The sequence below is a fragment of the Malaclemys terrapin genome, chromosome 4, assembly GCF_027887155.1.
Source record: "Malaclemys terrapin pileata isolate rMalTer1 chromosome 4, rMalTer1.hap1, whole genome shotgun sequence".
In the NCBI taxonomy this organism is placed as follows: Eukaryota; Metazoa; Chordata; order Testudines; family Emydidae; genus Malaclemys; species Malaclemys terrapin.
The window spans coordinates 2,031,242-2,048,765 of NC_071508.1; the positions used below are offsets into that span (position 1 = coordinate 2,031,242).

Genomic DNA, 17,524 nt, shown 5'->3' on the forward strand with positions numbered 1-17,524 from the left:
CAGCGCCATCTATAACATCCCTGACAGGTGTTTGTTTAACCTGCTCTTAAAAATCTCCAATGATGGAGATTCCACAACCTCCCTGGGCAATTTATTCCAGTGTCTAACCACCCTGACAGTTAAGAAGTTTTTCCTAATGTCCAACCTCCCTTGCTGCAATTTAAGCCCATTGCTTCTTGTCCTATCATCAGAGGTTGAGAAGAACAATTTTTCTCCCTCCTCTTTGTAACAACCTTTTAGATACACCTCTACCCCGATATAATGTGGTCCGATATAACGTGAATTCGGATATAATGCGGTAAAGCAGCGCTCCAGGGACGGGGCTGCTTTACTTCATTATATCCAAATTCGTGTTACCGCAAGCGATTCCTCTGCTCCCGCCCGTTACTTGCTGCGGCCCTCCCCAGAGCCCCCCTGCCCCAGCTCACCTCTGCTCCACCTCCTCCCACAAGCACGCCGCAGCTCCGCTTCTCCTCCCTCCCAGGCATGCTGCGCCAATCAGCTGTTTGGCGTGACAAGCCTGGGAGGGAGGAGAAGCGGAGCTGCGGTGTGCTCATGGGAGGAGGCGGAATGGAGGTGAGCTGGGGTGGGGGGTCCCCGGGGAGGACCACAGCAAGTAATGGGGGGTGCAGAGGAACCACTCCCCGCTCCAGCTCATCTCTGCCTCCTCCCCTGAGCGCGCCGCTGCTGCTCCGCTTCTCCCCACCCCAGGCTTGCCGGGCCAAACAGCTGATTGGCACGGCAAGCCTGGAAGGGAGGGAGGGAGGGAGAAGCAGAGCGGAAGTGGCGCGCTCAGGAAGAAGGCGGAGGCAGAGCAGAGGTGAGCTGGGGCGGGGAGCGGTTCCTCTCTCTACCCCGATATAACGCGGTCTTACCTATAACATGGTGAGATTTTTTGGCTGTTAAGGACTGTGTTATATTGGGGTAGCTCAGTGGTTTGAGTATTGGCCTGCTAAACCCAGCGTTATGAGTTCAATCCTTGAGGGAGCCACTCAGGGATCTGGGGCAAAAATCTGTCTGGGGATTGGTCCTGCTTTGAGCAGGGGGGTGGACTACATGACCTCCTGAGGTCCCTTCCAACCCTGATATTCTATTCTATGATTCTGGAATCTCCCCTGTCTTCCATGACTTTTCAAAGATAATATCTAATGGCTCAGATATCTCCTCAGCCAGTTCCTTGAGTATTCTAGGATGCATTTCATCAGGCCCTGCTGACCTGAAGACATCTAACTTGTCTAAGTATCTTTTAACTTGTTCTTTCCCTATTTTAGCATCTGAACCTACCCCATTTTCACTGGCGTTCACTATGGCAACCTTCTTGGTGAAAACTGAAACAAAGAAGTCATTTAGCACTTCTGCCATTTCCACATTTTCTGTAATTGTTTTCCCCTCTTCATTTAGTGATGGGTCTACCCTGTCCTTGGACTTCCTCTTGCTTCTAATTGCCTAGTTAAGTTTTAGTAAAAAGATTGGTTAAGGTATTGCTAAGAATTTTACTATATAAATTAGAGGTAAACAGGAAGTAAGTTGGAAAAACAAGGAAAAAAGGAAATTGGATTCATGCTTGCTGGAAGCTAACCCCAATAAACATTGAATTGTTTGCATCTCCAGACTTCGGATGTTTCTGGTATCTGTTCACGCAAGAAGGACCAGAGAAGTGGGAGGGTGAAGGATAAGCCCTCTAACACCCTGAATCCATGTGCTTGTAGAACACAAGTCCAGGCATGTCTGGGGGGCATTGCTGAGTCTCCAGACAAGGTTGAGGAATTCCCTGGTGGGGCCTCATGCAGGTGAGTCATTGAATTGTAGCTCCCTTGCTGGACAATGGGTGTTGATGGTTGTTTTGACACCTTGCCTGGCACTGGTTACTTTCCTTGCTGTTGCCTCTGGGGAGCTAATATCTGGCTGATTCCCCAATTTACAGCATGTTTTAGTGAGAACCATACAACACAATTCCCATAACTTCATATGCATTAATGATATGCATGTATGGATAGAGAAATGACTTTTAGCAGATCATAACCTTTCCCCTGATATCTCACTACAGCGTTAAGCGAGGAATTACTATAACAGACAGAATAAAGTAGATTATTAAGCAAAATAAAACAGAACAGGCAAGGCTAAGCTTAATACACTAAGAAACTGGTTACATGTAATATCTCACCCTCAAAGATGTTCCAATAAGCTTCTTTCACAGACTGGACTCATTTCTAGTCCAGACCCAAGCCTTCCCCCGTTCCATCTCTGTCAGTTCCAGCAGACATCTTGGGTGGTAAGCAGGGGTATCCTCCCAACTCCTCTCTGTCCTGCTTCACACCCTTATATAGTTTTGGAAAAAGGCAGGAATCCTTTGTCTCTTCGTTTAAACTTTCCCCTTGCCTTGTGGAAAAATATAAAATCCAAGATGGATTCCAGCATGAGGTGACACAGACACGTCTTCACAAGGATGCCCATCTCCCCTCCTCCTCACAGGCGTCCCACAGAATTACAGGAAAACAAATCCATTTACATCCAATTGTTTCTTGCTTAAGAGTCATCAAGTTCCTGAAGTACCATTAATGGCCCTTGCTTGGCATAACTATATTCGTAACTTAGATTTACACTTCATATTTCTAACTTCCAATATAGGAATGATACATGCATACAAATAGGATGAACACATTCAGCAAATTATAACCTTTCCAATGACATGTCTCATGACACATTTTGCATAAAGCGTATTCCAGTTATGTCATATTCATATTCATAAGTATATTTCCATAAAGAATATGGAGTGCAACGTAACAGTGGGTTTCCAGCCATTGGGGCCTAGAAGATTCCCAGAAATTTTGGAATGGCTCAGAGGTGGCGTAGAGGAAGAAAACCATCATGTTGTCTATCAGGCCTCTGTCAGCTTGGCCAAAGACTGTACTGGTGGGAGCGACAGATAGCCTTCTGAGCGGAGTGAAACCTTGTTACGGGTTGAGTTAAAACCCCATTGAGGTTGTCGGGCTTGAACTCACCCTTCCATTTAGATAACAGTCGGTATAGCTCCTGTCCTGGGGTCACAGGATCAGTGCTGCACCCAGGCTTTGATACAGACCTTTGGAGTAACCTCTTCAGTGCCCCCAACCCCAAAGAAAAAGGGTCCCCCTTTTCCTTTAGTCCCCCTTTTTCTTTGGGGTTGGCCACATGGGCTCAATGATCCTTGTACATTGGACCCTGCTGAGTCCACACTCTCCACCTGCCGGAGAGCCCCATGGATCAGTGTCATTTGTTCAATCCTTGGGGCTCCCGTTGTCTTGACCAACCCTCCACTGATCGGGGTCGGTTTCAGCCAGTCCTGTAATGACCTAGTCACCCCACCCCAGGCAGTTACATCACCCACACATCCTATGTTTCCTGTTCTGCACCAAGAGTGGCTTTTAACCCCTTTGCATCCCCTGGGTAACAATGCATGAGAAGGAAACAGAGAGGGAAACTGAGGCCAGCACCAGCCTCAAATATATGACAGAAAGTTTCTACTTCTTCACAGCCCCACCTCAGACAAAGGGTGGGTGTGAACTTTCCCAGGAGCTTTTGACTGAGGATTGGTTTAGGAAGGGGCGGGGGCAGAGAGATCATATGGGAGCTGAGGAGAGACAAAAAACAGAACAGAGGAGAGCAGAGAGAGCAGCAGAGGCAGGAGTGTGGGAGCACAGTGTGACCATTGGAAAAGTTGGACAGAGAGTTTGGGGTTCTGCTGGCTAAAGAGGCTGCAGGAGCTGGAAGCTAAGAAAACTCCTTCCGTTCTTGGTTCTCCTGGGTTTGGACAAGCAGGACTCATAGGTTCCTTGCAAGTAAACAAGATGGCAGCAAAGAGAAGAGCAGACTCCAGCAATTTCTCTGTCCATCCAGGATGACCTGAGGGCCCTGAATTTTGACTAGCCACTTGGGTCAAAAAGATGCAACACCAGTCTGTGTCTCTTGGCACAGGGATTCAGCTGAAGACGAACAAGGCCCTCTTTTACCATAAGAAGAGCGCCCACATGGGCGCCCAGATACTGGATTGATCAGAGGGTGCCCGTTGCTGTTTCCTTTAGTCCATTGTTAGAGTTGCCACAGTGGATCTAATTGTTCCAGGACGTGACAATCAGACCCACCCATTGGCCTCACGAGGGAGCAGTTCAGTGACTGCCCATGTGCCCCCAGCTTCACCAGATCAGCTTGGATTCCTTTCAGTTCTGCTTTCCCCGAAATCAGTTGCTCCCTCAGTGACTCCCAGCCGAGGTGGGGCTGGGGAACAAGACAGGTGTGTGAGGGGCCAGAAACAGTCCGAGATGGGTTTTTTAAAGGACTTTGACACTGCTTATCTCGCGGCATGGGGGGTGAGGAGTGGCAAACGTCACCATTTCTGGCATTTCATAGCCCCACCAGCACGGCGATGCCTATAAATGCCGGCCTGTTACCTTCATTCCCGAGCAGTCCTTAAGCATTTCCAGGCCGGGGAGCTGCACCGAGTCCAGTCTTCCTCTGCTGATAGCATCTGGGGAGGCTGCTCCTTGGACGACAGCATGATGGGGTGTATGGGTTCCCCGTGGCCATATTGCTGCTAGCACTGCCCCTGCTGGAGGGTGAGGCAGGGGACCGCTGTTCTCTGCTTCCTTCTTTCCTTGGTGACATACAGGGCTGGGGGATAGGAGTCGGAGAGCAGAGCCCCCCGGCGAGAGGGCAGGGGTGGGAGGGTGTTAAACATGGAAAGACAATAGCGACCCCCTATGACTTGGTCCCTGGAGTGCAAACTGGACTGTGGAGCCACTGAGCCCTCCCAAACACACCAACCAGGGGTGCCTCTCACACTGTGATGCCGATATCAAGCTACAAACCTCTGGCAGACACTGCACTTACACAGCCATCCACAGGTGGGCACACAGCCAGGTGAGTGACATGAGTGCTTCTCCCAGCTATTCATGAACCATCAATAGCGCAGCTCCTGCCAGTTCCCCTAGCTGCCCAGCCGGCACGTTATGTGAGGTTATGAAATACCGCTGTATATGTCACTGAAATATCTGGTGAGGTTGGAGGCACCCACAACCAGCCTTTCGGGTACAACAGTGAAGTAGCCACACAGAGTCAGACAGTGTTAATGGCTCATCCACACCCATCAAGGAAACAAGCCACCGTCCCATAGACCATATACAATGGAGGCCGCTTGAGCAATGGGAACTGTCTCATTCCCACGTCACAGCAAAGGGATGTTTCCAGTAAGCTGGAAGAAACTATAAAAGTATGGGAGTGACATCATCACCTGGCCTCTCTCTCCTGAACTCGACAGCTGGAGGACAAAGACTTTGACCTGGGGAAGAGTGGTTCCTCTGTTTGTACCATCTGTCAGGGTGAGACGCTGCTTGATTGAAATCCTGTTTAGTTTGTAGAATTCAGACAGGAAATTTATTTTGATTTCTTCAGTATTCAACTTTGATCTCTACGCTTTTCACTTATAATCACTTACAATCTATTGTTCTGTGGTTAATAAATCTGAAGGGAGATCAGAGCCAGCGGCTCCGCACCAGCTGGGGTGTCCATAGACCCGCCCTTGGCAGTGGGTTTGGGCCACACATTGCTGGCATCCGTGGGACACGGCTGGGAGAGGGCGGTGGAAGGAAGCACATGGGTGCTGTGGGGATGGGTAGGGTGGGAGCTGGGGGCTTGTGGGAGTCTCTATCAGACATCAGATCTGTCTGGTACACTGTAAGCGCAAGCAGGATACAGGGGCCTGAACTTGCACAGCCTGGTAAGATGCCGGCACAAGATGCATAACAGGAAACCACAGAACCATAAGCTCGCGGATCTCTTGCTGACAGACTATAGCAAAGTGCTTGAAACAACCCCCTGTAAGGCAGCAGTGGACACAAACAGTGATAAACAACTGTGGCAGAGCACCGGCTTTGCCTCGGGGGGTCTTGTGCTTCTAGGCAGTTAGGGCTTGCCTCACAGGTTTGCTGTGACCATCAGTGTAGCCTCTCTCCCCTCCTAGAGGCAAGGGTTACAGCTTACCGAGTCACCTTCATCATCGGCCAGTCAACGGGTTCGGTGTAAGAACCCTCTTTAGTCCCTGCCTTCCTTCTCAGGGAGTGTGTGTGTGTGTATGTGTGTGTGTGTATGGGGGTGTGTGTGAATGGTTGGGGGGAACCCAGGCCCACCCTCTTCTCTGGGTTCCAGCCCAGGGACCCTGATTGGCAGTGGCAACAGGTATATTTCCTGTACTACCAGAGCTATAGCTCTTCCCTGGGTTACTTCCCCAAACGGCCCCTCCTAGCACCCTCCTTGGTACCTGACCACGCTTGTTCTCCCACGTCTTTTCCTGCGCACCTTCCTTCTCCCAGTCTTCCCACAACACACCTCCTTACTCCCAGCTCCTACCAGCCAGACTCGCTGAAGAGGCTTCCTTTTAAACGAGTCCCAGCCAGTTCTAAATGGGCTTCAGGTGACCTGATTGGCTGTTTCCTTTGATTGCTTCTAATCAGGTCTTTATTGGTTCCAGGTGTCTTGTGGAGTCTGCCTGACCTAATTGCTTCTAGCACCTTCCTAACTGCTGTGGGGTAGCCCTTGCCCTGGTCAGTCAGGAAACAGTACACCTCTTTCTCCAGTGGCCAGGGTGGTTTCCTTTGACCAGATTCCGACTTTCCACACCACCCTCCTGTAGCCCTCTGGCCTGGAGGAAAGGAGAGAGGTGTTGCTACAGGCCCTGGGCTCTCCCTGCTGCTCCTGCTCCAGCTACTCCCTCGTCTAATGCCGCCAGACAGCTGCCGGGTGGGAAGCGCTAGGAGGTAGGCTGAGGAGTGGGGACGCGGCGCGCTCACGGGGGAGGAGGAGGTGGGGCAGGGAGTGAGGGGAGCTTTTTCCCCATGGGTGCTCCAGCCTTGGACACCCAAGGAGTACGTGCCTATGGTTACAGTATCTGCGGATGGATAACCGTTACTGATCAAAGTAGCGGTGCGACATTCCTTATAAGCAGACATTTCATTAATCAAAGGAGCAGTGAAAGAGTAGAACCAACTGAGATTGGGGTTGGGGGGAGACATCGTGACAGAAGCTGAATAGACCCTGAGTGCGATCGGGGCTGCCATTGTCGTGCCAGGTGCTGCACAGACCACAGCCGAGATCAGGGCTCCTGTCATGCAGGGCAATACACAGACCCCGACTTAAACCAGGTCTGTGATTGTCCAGTTTTCATTTAGTTTCATTTCCAATTTTCTTTCTTTCTTTCTTTCTTTCTTTCTTTCTTTCTTTCTTTCTTTCTTTCTTTCTCAATCCCCTCTTTATTAAGATTTTTTTAAAATATATAAATCTAGCTAAATTTCAAAAGGAAGTGTTGCTTCGAAGTGAAAAGTGCAAATGGTTCGTTTGGAATATGTCCAAGAAACAGTTCCACTTCTCTGAAGTTTTTTCATCTGAAACTATTTGGCGAATTCAATCTGAATATGTGAAGTTTTGGTCGACCCCAAACGACATATTTCAGTGAATAAACGATACCTCCAAATGATGTCCCTCGGCTGTGCTCACGAGCACAAGAAACACACAGCTCTGGACAAAATATCCAGCCCACCTACGTGCATTTCCCTGGCTCGGGTTCCTCACTGCTGGGGAGTGTGCAGTGCTTTGGCTTTGGACACAGTACCGTGGGGTGCCCCATAGCCTTTCCCCGCAGCTCGTGGCTTTTCTTCCAAGTCACAATGTTTTCCCCACTCAGCTAGCTTTCTCTGACTTTGTCTGGTCCACAGTTAAACAAGAATCCCCTCCCAGCTATCAAAGCCTGCCCATCTCCTCTCCATCCTTCCTGTCTTTGCCTGGCTTTTGCCCAATGTTTCCTGCTTCTGTGTGTCTTCTCTCCAGTTAATGTGTCCCCATCCCAGCACCTGGTGTCTTTGCTCCTCCCTGGTTGAGTTTTTGCTTCCCCCTGCTTGCAGAGGAATTGGAGGGGTGGATCCTGCCAATCCCAGAGAACCCAGTTTCCAAGGAGTGTCTGTCTGAATGGGTGGCCATTTAAGGTCTAACGAATGGACATTCTCCCTAGCCTTGCTGACCCAGCCCTCCCTGGTCAAGAAATGGTGGATTCCACGCGAAGGCTCCACAGCCCAACAATTTCATAATACCGACTTTACACGATCAGCTGGAATTCCCGAGCTGGATGGGGCAGATCCCCAAATTGTCACTGGAGTCATGCCAAGAGAAGGGCGACAGGGCCAAAAAAACAGGGTGGAAAATTTCACTTAAACCTAAATCCCACTGTGACCTCAACCCCAACTCGCATGATACCCTTAACCATGACCCCATGATAACTTTCACCTTAACCCCATAATACCCTAAAATCCATGATAACCCTAACCCAATAATAACCTTTACCCCACAAAAAGCACATCTCCGACCTAGGTACCGTCTTTGTCACTCTCTGCTTGTCAAACTCAGCTGGCAATAACATGGGGAAGTGAAAATCACTGTCGGCCTCCAGGCAGCCACCTGGGCCATCACATGCTTCCGTTTGGTTTTCCAGGACGCCCATACTAGGGTGCCATCAGGCAGAGCAGAATGAAAGCGGTCACAACCTGTTCAGCACGTTGAATTTAACAACACTTATTTCCTTGTTTGAATGATCAGGAAATCAGTCCCCTTTATTCTCTATAGATGCAGGGAGGGGCACACAGGTACCCATAAAAACGTGCCCCACCACTTGAAGTCGGGCTTTGGTCGGAGCAGTGGAGGCAGCTGCATGAGCCAAGACAGGCCTGGGGAAGGCTGAACCATGGGGTGTCTCCGCTCCCCACTGGCCCTAGCACTGCTGGCGATAACCCTGCTGCAGGGTGAGTGTGGGGTGGGGATGTAGGGACCAGCCCCTAACTCCCAGGGGGAGGGGAGCGAGATACGGGTTGTGGGGGAGGGAATTGGGCTAGTGAATAACAGGGGGATCCAACCCCTTGGCCCTTCATAGATCCCCCGGCCCATCCAATCTAGATTGGTGAATTCAGTCCTGAGCTGCCCCGCTCCGATCAATGGGGCAATGGGCGGAGCTTGGGAATTATGGGTGGAGCTACTGGCACTCATTCTCCTGCACACAGCTTCTCAGGGCCCAGCAATACCTGCACATAACACACACCCCCCCAGCACACACACACACACACATGCTAATATCTTTCCCGTCTCTTTCTTCACTCCCTAGGTGCTCAGGGGAGTTGGAATCAGACAGGTAAGACACCCACTGCAAAACTCCAATCTTCCCTGCCCTGGACATGTGGTATGAGAATGAGGCTGGGAGCCAGGACTTGGGTTCGCTCCCCCGCTCTGGGAGGGGAGAGGGGTCTAGTGTTTAGAGCAATTGGGGGCAGGGTTCTATCCCTAGTAGTTAGAGGGGGCTGGGCTGGGAGTCAGGACTTCTGGGGTCTATGCCGGGTTCTGGACAAGGGACGTGCACTTGTCCCATGTTAACGTGGCTCCCCTGGTTTGTGCAGGGTTCAGCCGTATCATGGGGGGGCAGGATGCCAAGAAGGGTAACTGGCCCTGGCAGGTCAGTGTGCAGGAAGATGGAGCCCACATCTGTGGAGGATCCCTCATCTCAGCCCAGTGGGTGGTGTCAGCGGCTCACTGCTTCAATCGGTGAGTAACCCTGGAAGGGGATCCCAGGCTGCCCTTACTTGGCTTGCAGTGACATCTGGCTGTGGCCTCAGCCCCCTCACTGATTTCCTGTTCCTGGTCAAGCCATCCCCATGTGGTATCACTCTGCAGTTGTTCCCCAACTGCCCCACCCCAGAGGTGGCTGCATCTCAGTGCCAGGTGAGCCAGCCCCTTGCAACGTTGCTGTGTGGCTGTTCCCCAGCAGCCCTGCCCCTGAGGTGGCTGCATTTTTGTCTATGTTCTCAGCATATCTTCCTCCCTTGATCGGTATTTTCTGCCCTCCTCTCCCAGGTCTCTCCCTGACTCCGCCTATCGCATGAACCTCGGGGAGTACCAGCTCTCCAACCCCTCCCCCACCCGGATCTCGTCCCCCGTGAGTCGCATCGTCGTCCACCCCGACTACAACGAGAGCACGAACATCGCCGACATCGCCCTGGTGCAGCTGACAGAACCTGTCACCTTCACGGACGAAATCCGCCCCATCTCCCTGCCGGGCCCCTCCACCCAGTTCCCAGCAGGGGCAGTGTGCTGGGTCACTGGGTGGGGCCGCACTGGGTCAGAGTGTGAAGGTGAGGGGGGGATAGGAGTGTGATGGGTCTAATGGGTGATTGGGGGGGGCTGCTATTCAGCCCCGATCCCAAGGGCTGGCTAATGCCTCCAGAGTCTGAGAGCCCTTCCCCGGAGCTCTGAACACACAGGGCTGTGTAGCCACAAGAGGGAAACCGCACACACACACACATACACACACACAGAGCCGTGATCCCCTCCAGCAGGGGGCAGCACTGCACACACACACACACACACAGACAAAGCCGTGATCCCCTCCAGCAGGGGGCAGCACTGCACACACACATGCGCGCGCGCACACAGCTCCAATCCCCACCATCATTGTACACACACACACACACACATACACACACACACACACAAACACTCTCCCGTGATGTTTATGTGCACTGTGAGTTGCAGCCCCTAGATGGCGACATTGTTCACACGCCTGGCCAGTAAGTTGCATTGAGAGAGATTTTTCCCAGCACGGCCCCGTCCTTTCCAGCTCCCTCGGCCTCCCAGTGGCTCCATCTCCAGCTCTCTCATTCCAGATACGCTTTCGCTGCCCCAGACACTCCAGGAGGTGCAGGTTCCTCTCGTCGATGTGTCGACCTGCAGAGAACACTATGGGGAATGCAGCCTTGGGATCGAAGAGGACATGCTGTGCGCTGGGTCCCTAGGAGTCAGTCGCGATAGCTGCGAGGTGGGCTATTTGGCTTGTGAGGGCAATGCTTGGGCCGGTTGAAATTATCTGGCCCACTGTTCTGTTTGCAAACATTGGCCCTTCCTCCCCCGCTCCCCCAAAAGGCCCAGGTGGGTGATGTTTTAATTTGATCTTCTCCTGCGTCTCATTGCCAATGAAAGTGGCTCTCCCAGCAGCAGTGCATTCTGGGAGATATCAAAAGGCTCTGTAGGATGAGAGAGGAACTCTCCGAGCGCTGACCCTGCTGAACTGGGACAGGTCTGACTTAACCTGAGCTTAGCACCAGAGAAAACAGATCAAGTGACGGTGGTAGCTCTACCCCAGCACGGAAGGAGGACATGTCATAAGAAGAGAGTGGGGTTTAGTGGTTAGAGCTGGGTGGTGGTGGCTGTAAGCCAGGACTCCTGGGTTCTCTCCCCGGCTCTGGGAGGGGAGTGGGGGCTGCTGGGTTAGAGCGGGGGGGGCCGTAAGCCAGGACTCCTGGGTTCTATCCCTGGTTCAGGGAGGGGAGTGGGGTCTGGTGGGTGAGAGCAGGGGGGGGCTGGGAGCCAGGACTCCTGGGTTCTGTCCCTGGCTCTGGGAGGGGAGTGGGGTCTGGTGGGTGAGAGTAGGGGGGGCTGGGAGCCAGGATTCCTGGGTTCTCTCCCTGCTCTGATGGAGGAAAAACAGGAGCCTCTTTGTGGGAAGGGAGGCAAAGGAATGAACCTTGCTGATGGCAGGGCCGGCTCCAGGCACCAGCGAAGGAAGCAGGTGCCTGGGGCAGCCAATAGAAAGGGGCGGCACTCCGTCCATTATTGGCGTGGCACGTCCGGGTCTTCGGCAGCAATTCGGCAGCGGGCCCTTCAGTTCCTCTTTGGCGGCACTTCAGCGACAGCTCAATCGGGTGTTTCTTTGTTTGTTTTTTCTTTTCTTTTTTCTTCGCCACTTGGGGCAGCAAAAAGGCTGAAGCCGGCCCGGGCTGACTGTAATGTCCTTCTCTCTCCCCTAGGGAGACTCTGGGGGGCCGCTGGTCTGTCCAAGGAATGGCAACTTCCTCTTGGCTGGGATCGTCAGCTGGGGGGCTAACTGCACGGACTCCTCAACCCCCAGTCCCGGGGTGTACATCCAGGTCTCGTTCTATGCCAACTGGATCCAGGAGGTCACTGGTGGCGCCAACCCTTCCGCCTTCTCTCCTGTCATACCGCTGCTTGCTGGGCTCCTCCTGACAGCCCTGTGACCTGCCCTCTGGGGGCTCCATCAATGCCACCCCCAGGCACAGATGCTCCCTCCAGCTCACCGGGCACAGCCACCCCTTCCCCCACTAAGATGGTGTCTCACCCCCTCTGGGCAGGGGCTTCTCTATCTGGGCATAAGCTGCAAGGGGATTGGAGCCGCCAGCCGGGGTGTCTGTAGACCCCCCTTGGCACCGGGTGTGGGCCCCACGTTGCTGGGATCTCTGGGACGCGGCTGGGAGAGGATGGTGGATGGAAGCACAGGGGCCCTATAGGAATGGGGAGCGCAGGGGTGGGGGATTATATCCAGCCCTTCCTGCAGCCCTGCAGCGCCCCCTGGGGGTGACTGGGAAGCCGACGGGGACAGGCCCCACAGCCGCTTTGATCCCAGGACTCTGGAAATCACCAGTAAATCGGCTTTGCAAATTCGGTCTCCTCCCGGCAGCAGCCACGCACCAGCTGGTGCCTCCTCCCGCTAGGTCCCGTCCTTCCACTGCCACAGCCTCCCACGGGCTCCGCGGCTTGGTGTTAGCTGTGGGATGGCAGAGCTTAGGGGCTGTGTGCTGCACAGATCCCTCCCCAGCCAGGACTGAGGCCCCCATTGTGCCAGGTGCTGCACAGACCCTGACCAAGATCCAGGTTATTGTTGTGCCTGGCCCTATTCAGACCCCCCTCAAATGAGACGTGGCCCCCTGTCATGCCGGGCACGGCACAGACAAACTCAGTCGACTGAGGTCAGTCCCGTCCTCCCCCCCCCCCATCATGCTGGGCGCTGCATAGATCCCCCCAAACTGAAATCTGGGTTCCCATCATGCCAGGCATGGCATTGACTCCCCAGACCAAGTGCGGCAAAGTGGGAATGTCCTATAATATTTTTTATGGTCCCTCGCTGTGCCTCAGTTTCCCCTGCATGCTGCATTGTTACCCCATGTGTGGGAAAGGACTGTTTGCTCTCAGGGAAGGCTAGAGACACTGGGAAATTCGATCGGTTTCACTATGTCCCTAAGGGGTGTGAAAAATCCTTCCCCAACCCCCGCCCCCGGAGCAATGCTGTTAAACTGAATTCTCCCATCGTCCTAGCTACCGCCCCTGGGGGGGGGATTAACTACACTGACAGGAGAACCCCTCCCACCGCCGTCGGGCGCAGCATCACTGAAGCGCTACAGCACCACGGCTGCAGCATTTCAAGTGTAGACAAGTCCTTAGCTGTGACAGTCACCTCGCTGTCTGAGCCGGGCCGGGGCACTGGAAAAGGACGGGCCGACCCCACGTCGGTGGAGAATCCATGAAGATGACAGCAAATCCAACTACCAGCCGTTGACACCTGGCAACCTGCGCCGCGGCGGAAGATGGATTTCCTCACCTCTCAGCAGGGAAGATGAGAAGCACCCCCCAGCTCCAGAACACAGGACTGGCTGTGGGGGATATGTGCCTGGGCTGTCCAGAATGGGCCATGCATTAGCCTTCAGTTCTCTGTGCTCCACAAAGGACCCTCCCTCCCCCTGTGCTGTGTGGCAGGTGACTAACCCGACAGTTTTGACAGCGCTGTGTGAGTGTCGCTGCAAATGCTGGGTGAGGTGTGTTAGTCCCTGCAGCCTGGATACGTCTCTGTCAGGCATCTGGCTCAGTTGGACATGCTAAGCAGAGCTCACGATGTGAAGCAAGAGGGCTGGAGCCCCAGAGGTTCAGTCGAGGGGGATGAAGCCACCTGACTTACCCTGGAGGAAGAGTGAGACCCCAAGAGGGTTGGGCACATTGAAGTGGTTCATCCTAGAGAGAGTTCCAAAGATGGGACCGTAGAAAGGATCCCATGGCTCTGTGACAGGTGGTGGCAGTAGTGGGATGCTGACTGCACCAGGAGTATTTTGCAACAAGTAACCCGCAGTAGTAAAACTAGGGTAGTCAAAGGAAACAGCAAGAGAATGGTGGATAATCACCTCCCTAACAAGGATTGGCTACCGGTGTTGTCTTTGGTTTAGGATCTAAGGCACCAACTGATTTGGGGTAAGTGACTGGTGTCTTGGGACTGCAACCAACCTGAATGTGGTGTGATTTTTCTGACCATTTATCACTATATCCAGTTTGTCTGGGTGGCAAGAGAGATTGGAGAGTGCAAGGGGACTGTCTGTGACTCCATGGTGAGTCGGTCACATTTGTTACTGGTTTGGTGAAATTACTCAGAACATATCACCAGTTTGGAGTGTCTGCCCTGTTTTTTGGTTTGCCCTGTCAGTAGGCACCTGACAACATGACAATGGGATGAACAAAGAACCCAGAATCCTGATTCCCGGCCCCCCTGTTTTAACCCACTAGCTCCCACTCTTGTCCCAGATCCAGGGGTTGAACCCAGGAGTCCTGACTCCCAGTCTCTTTCTCATGACACATGTCCAGGACAGGTGAGGCTGGAGTTTTGTGGTGGGTATCTTGCCTGTCTGATTCCAACTCCCCTGAGCACCTAGGGCAGTGGGTCTCAAACTTTTTTACTGGCGATCCCTTTCACACAGCAAGCTCTGAGTGCGACTTCCTTATAAATTAAACACACTTTTTAATATATTTAACACCATTATAAATGCTGGAGGCAAGCGGGGTTTGAGGTGAAGGTTGACAGCTCGTGATCCCCCTTGTAATGACCTCACGACTCCCTGAGGGGTCCCAACCTCCAGTTTGAGAACCTCTGACCTAGGGAGTGAAGAAAGAAAAGGCACAGATATTAATATGTGTGTGTGTGTGTGTGTGTGTGTGTGTGTGAGGGGGCGGGATATCCGCAGGCATTGCTGGGCCCTGAGAACGTGTGTGGAGGGGAATGAGTGACAGTAGCTCCACCCATAATTTCCAAGCTCCGCCCATTATCCCAGAACAGCTCTGCTATCCTCAGCGCCAGCCAAAATCCTTACCTGCCCATGGCATGCACAGTGAGAATGAAACTCAGTCAGAACTTCTGGGTCCAATCGCAACTGTGGGAGTGGAGTGTGGATTGTGGGTTAGAACAAAGGGGATAAGGTGGTATCATCGGTGTTAGGGATAAGAGTTAACGTTATCATAGGGCTAAGGTTATAATGGGGTGAGGGTTAAGGGTATCACTGGGTGAAGGTTATCATGGAGGTTAGAGCAAGGGGTATTGTCAGGGTTGAAATATGGGATTTCTTTCTTTATCCCTTTTTATTTAGATTTTCTTAAAAAATACAAATCTAGCTAAATTTCAAAATAAAGCACTGCTTTGAAATGAAAAGAGAAAATGTTTTGTTGGGAATGTGTCAAAGAACCGGTTCCACTTTTCCAAGTTTTTTCATCTGAAACTATTTGCCCAATTCAATCTGAATTTGAGAATAGCTTTAGTAGACTCCAAACTACATATTTCAGCAAATAACCTAGTCCTCCAAACACTGTCACTCAGCTGTGCTCACGAGCACAAGAAACACACAGCTCTAGACAAAATATCCAGCCCACCTACGTGCATTTCCCTGGCTCGGGTTCCTCACTGCTGGGGAGTGTGCAGTGCTTTGGCTTTGGACACAGTACCGTGGGGTGCCCCATATCCTTTCCCCGCAGCTCGTGGCTTTTCTTCCAAGTCACGATGTTTTCCCCACTCAGCTAGCTTTCTCTGACTTTGTCTGGTCCACAGTTAAACAAGAATCCCCACCCAGCTATCAAAGCCTGCCCATCTCCTCTCCATCCTTCCTGTCTTTGCCTGGCTTTTGCCCAATGTTTCCTGCTTCTGTGTGTCTTCTCTCCAGTTAATGTGTCCCCATCCCAGCACCTGGTGTCTTTGCTCCTCCCTGGTTGAGTTTTTGCTTCCCCCTGCTTGCGGAGGAATTGGAGGGGTGGATCCTGCCAATCCCAGAGAACCCAATTTTCAAGGTGTGTCTGCCTGAATGGGTGGCCATTTAAGGTCGAACGAGTGACCATTGTTCCTAGCCTTGCTGACCCAGCCCTCCCCGGTCAAGAAATGGTGGATTCCACATGAAGGCTCCACAGCCCAACAATTTCATTATACCGACTTTACACGATCAGCTGGAATTCCCGAGCTGGATGGGGCAGATCCCCAAATCGTCATCTAGGGCCTGCAGTGAGTACAACGGCTGCTGCAGCCACAGAGCTCTGGACCCAGCTTCCTTTGAGTTGGCAGGTGGACTCACAGTGCCATGCCTAAGCCCCAGCTCCTGGAGTCCTGTGATTAGGGCAGAGCCCCGGCTTTTATTTTTTATTAAAGTAATAGTTGAACCTTTGTGGTTGGGTAGAAAAGAGGGACAATGTGACTAGCGGGTAACTGAGGCCTGCCTGAGTCTGCAGAGAGCCTGAGCCAGTCGCTCTGAGATGGGAAAATATTCTATGCATCAATATGTAGGGTGTTAACTCCCAGCCCCACTGCTCTGGGGAGCTCTGCCAGTGGTCTCTGTGTAGGGCAGGAGAGGAAGAACACAGCCACCCCAGCACCTGTGACGTAGTGGGGGATACCACCTCTACCACCAATGCCTCCTTCAGGGAAAGCGTGTGGGAAAAGCATACCATGTTCCTTTCACTTCTCATGTTGGTGTGGACAAAATATATGGGGAGGGGGGCATAGGGTGGCTCATATGCCTATAGCCCTAAGGGGCTGGATTGTGGATGCTTTGGGATGGGGACGAGGGGGAAGGCCCTCACTAATCCCAATTTCTCTGCTCCTCCAGGGTGACTCTGGGGGGCCGCTGGCCTGTGACTACAATGGGACCTGGTTCCTGATGGGAATTGTGAGTTGGGGGGATGGCTGTGGCCAACCCAATCGTCCCAGTGTCTATGTCCGGACAGTAGCCTATGGTGAATGGATATGGGGGCACGTGGTCTCCGGGGGCCAAGCCACCACCATGGAGAACAGCACCTCAGGAATAAATGGTGCCAGACCCTCCTTCAGCACCTACACACTTCTCTTCACTACTCTCTTGATGTCACTGTGACCCCCCTTCCATTGGGATGCCCCCCCATCTCTCCCTCCTCCATTCACCCAGCAGTGAAACCCTCCACTGTCTTGGGGCAGTGTGAGATGGAGATGGGAGAGGATCTGAGACCTATCAGCAATGCCTGAGTCTGCAGAGAGCCTGACCCAATTGCAGTGAGAAGGGAGAGCTGCCCTGAGTGTGACTGAGAGCAACGCTGCCTGAGTCTGCAGAGAGCCTGAGCTGATTGCTTGGAGAGGAGGGGCACTGCTCCAAGCACCTCTATGGGGCAGCGCTTGGACATGCAGAACAAGGATGTTTGGGATTGGCTCGCTGGGAGATGGGCGGTCTAGGTGGGGCAGGGTTTATAGGTAGCCCCTCCTACAGCTCCACAGTGGCCCCTGTATGTAACTGCATATATGGATGCTGCACCCCCATCACGTGTGGTCAAAAATAAAATGGTTTTGCATCAAACTCTGCTCCCAGGTTCCCGGCTGGGTTCAATGGGCCCATGAGGAACGCCT

The 17,524-nt window shown here is 52.7% G+C and overlaps 1 protein-coding gene across 1 annotated transcript; it reads left to right on the plus strand.

The window, feature by feature from the left end:
• Positions 1-570: 570 nt before the first annotated feature.
• On the plus strand, positions 571-12,095 carry LOC128835523 (serine protease 27-like). Its single transcript, XM_054025054.1, has 6 exons — positions 571-586; positions 8,793-8,819; positions 9,465-9,609; positions 9,919-10,196; positions 10,728-10,879; positions 11,868-12,095. The coding sequence occupies exons 1-6, from the start codon at positions 571-573 to the stop codon at positions 12,093-12,095; spliced, it is 846 nt and encodes a 281-aa protein (XP_053881029.1).
• Positions 12,096-17,524: the final 5,429 nt, after the last annotated feature.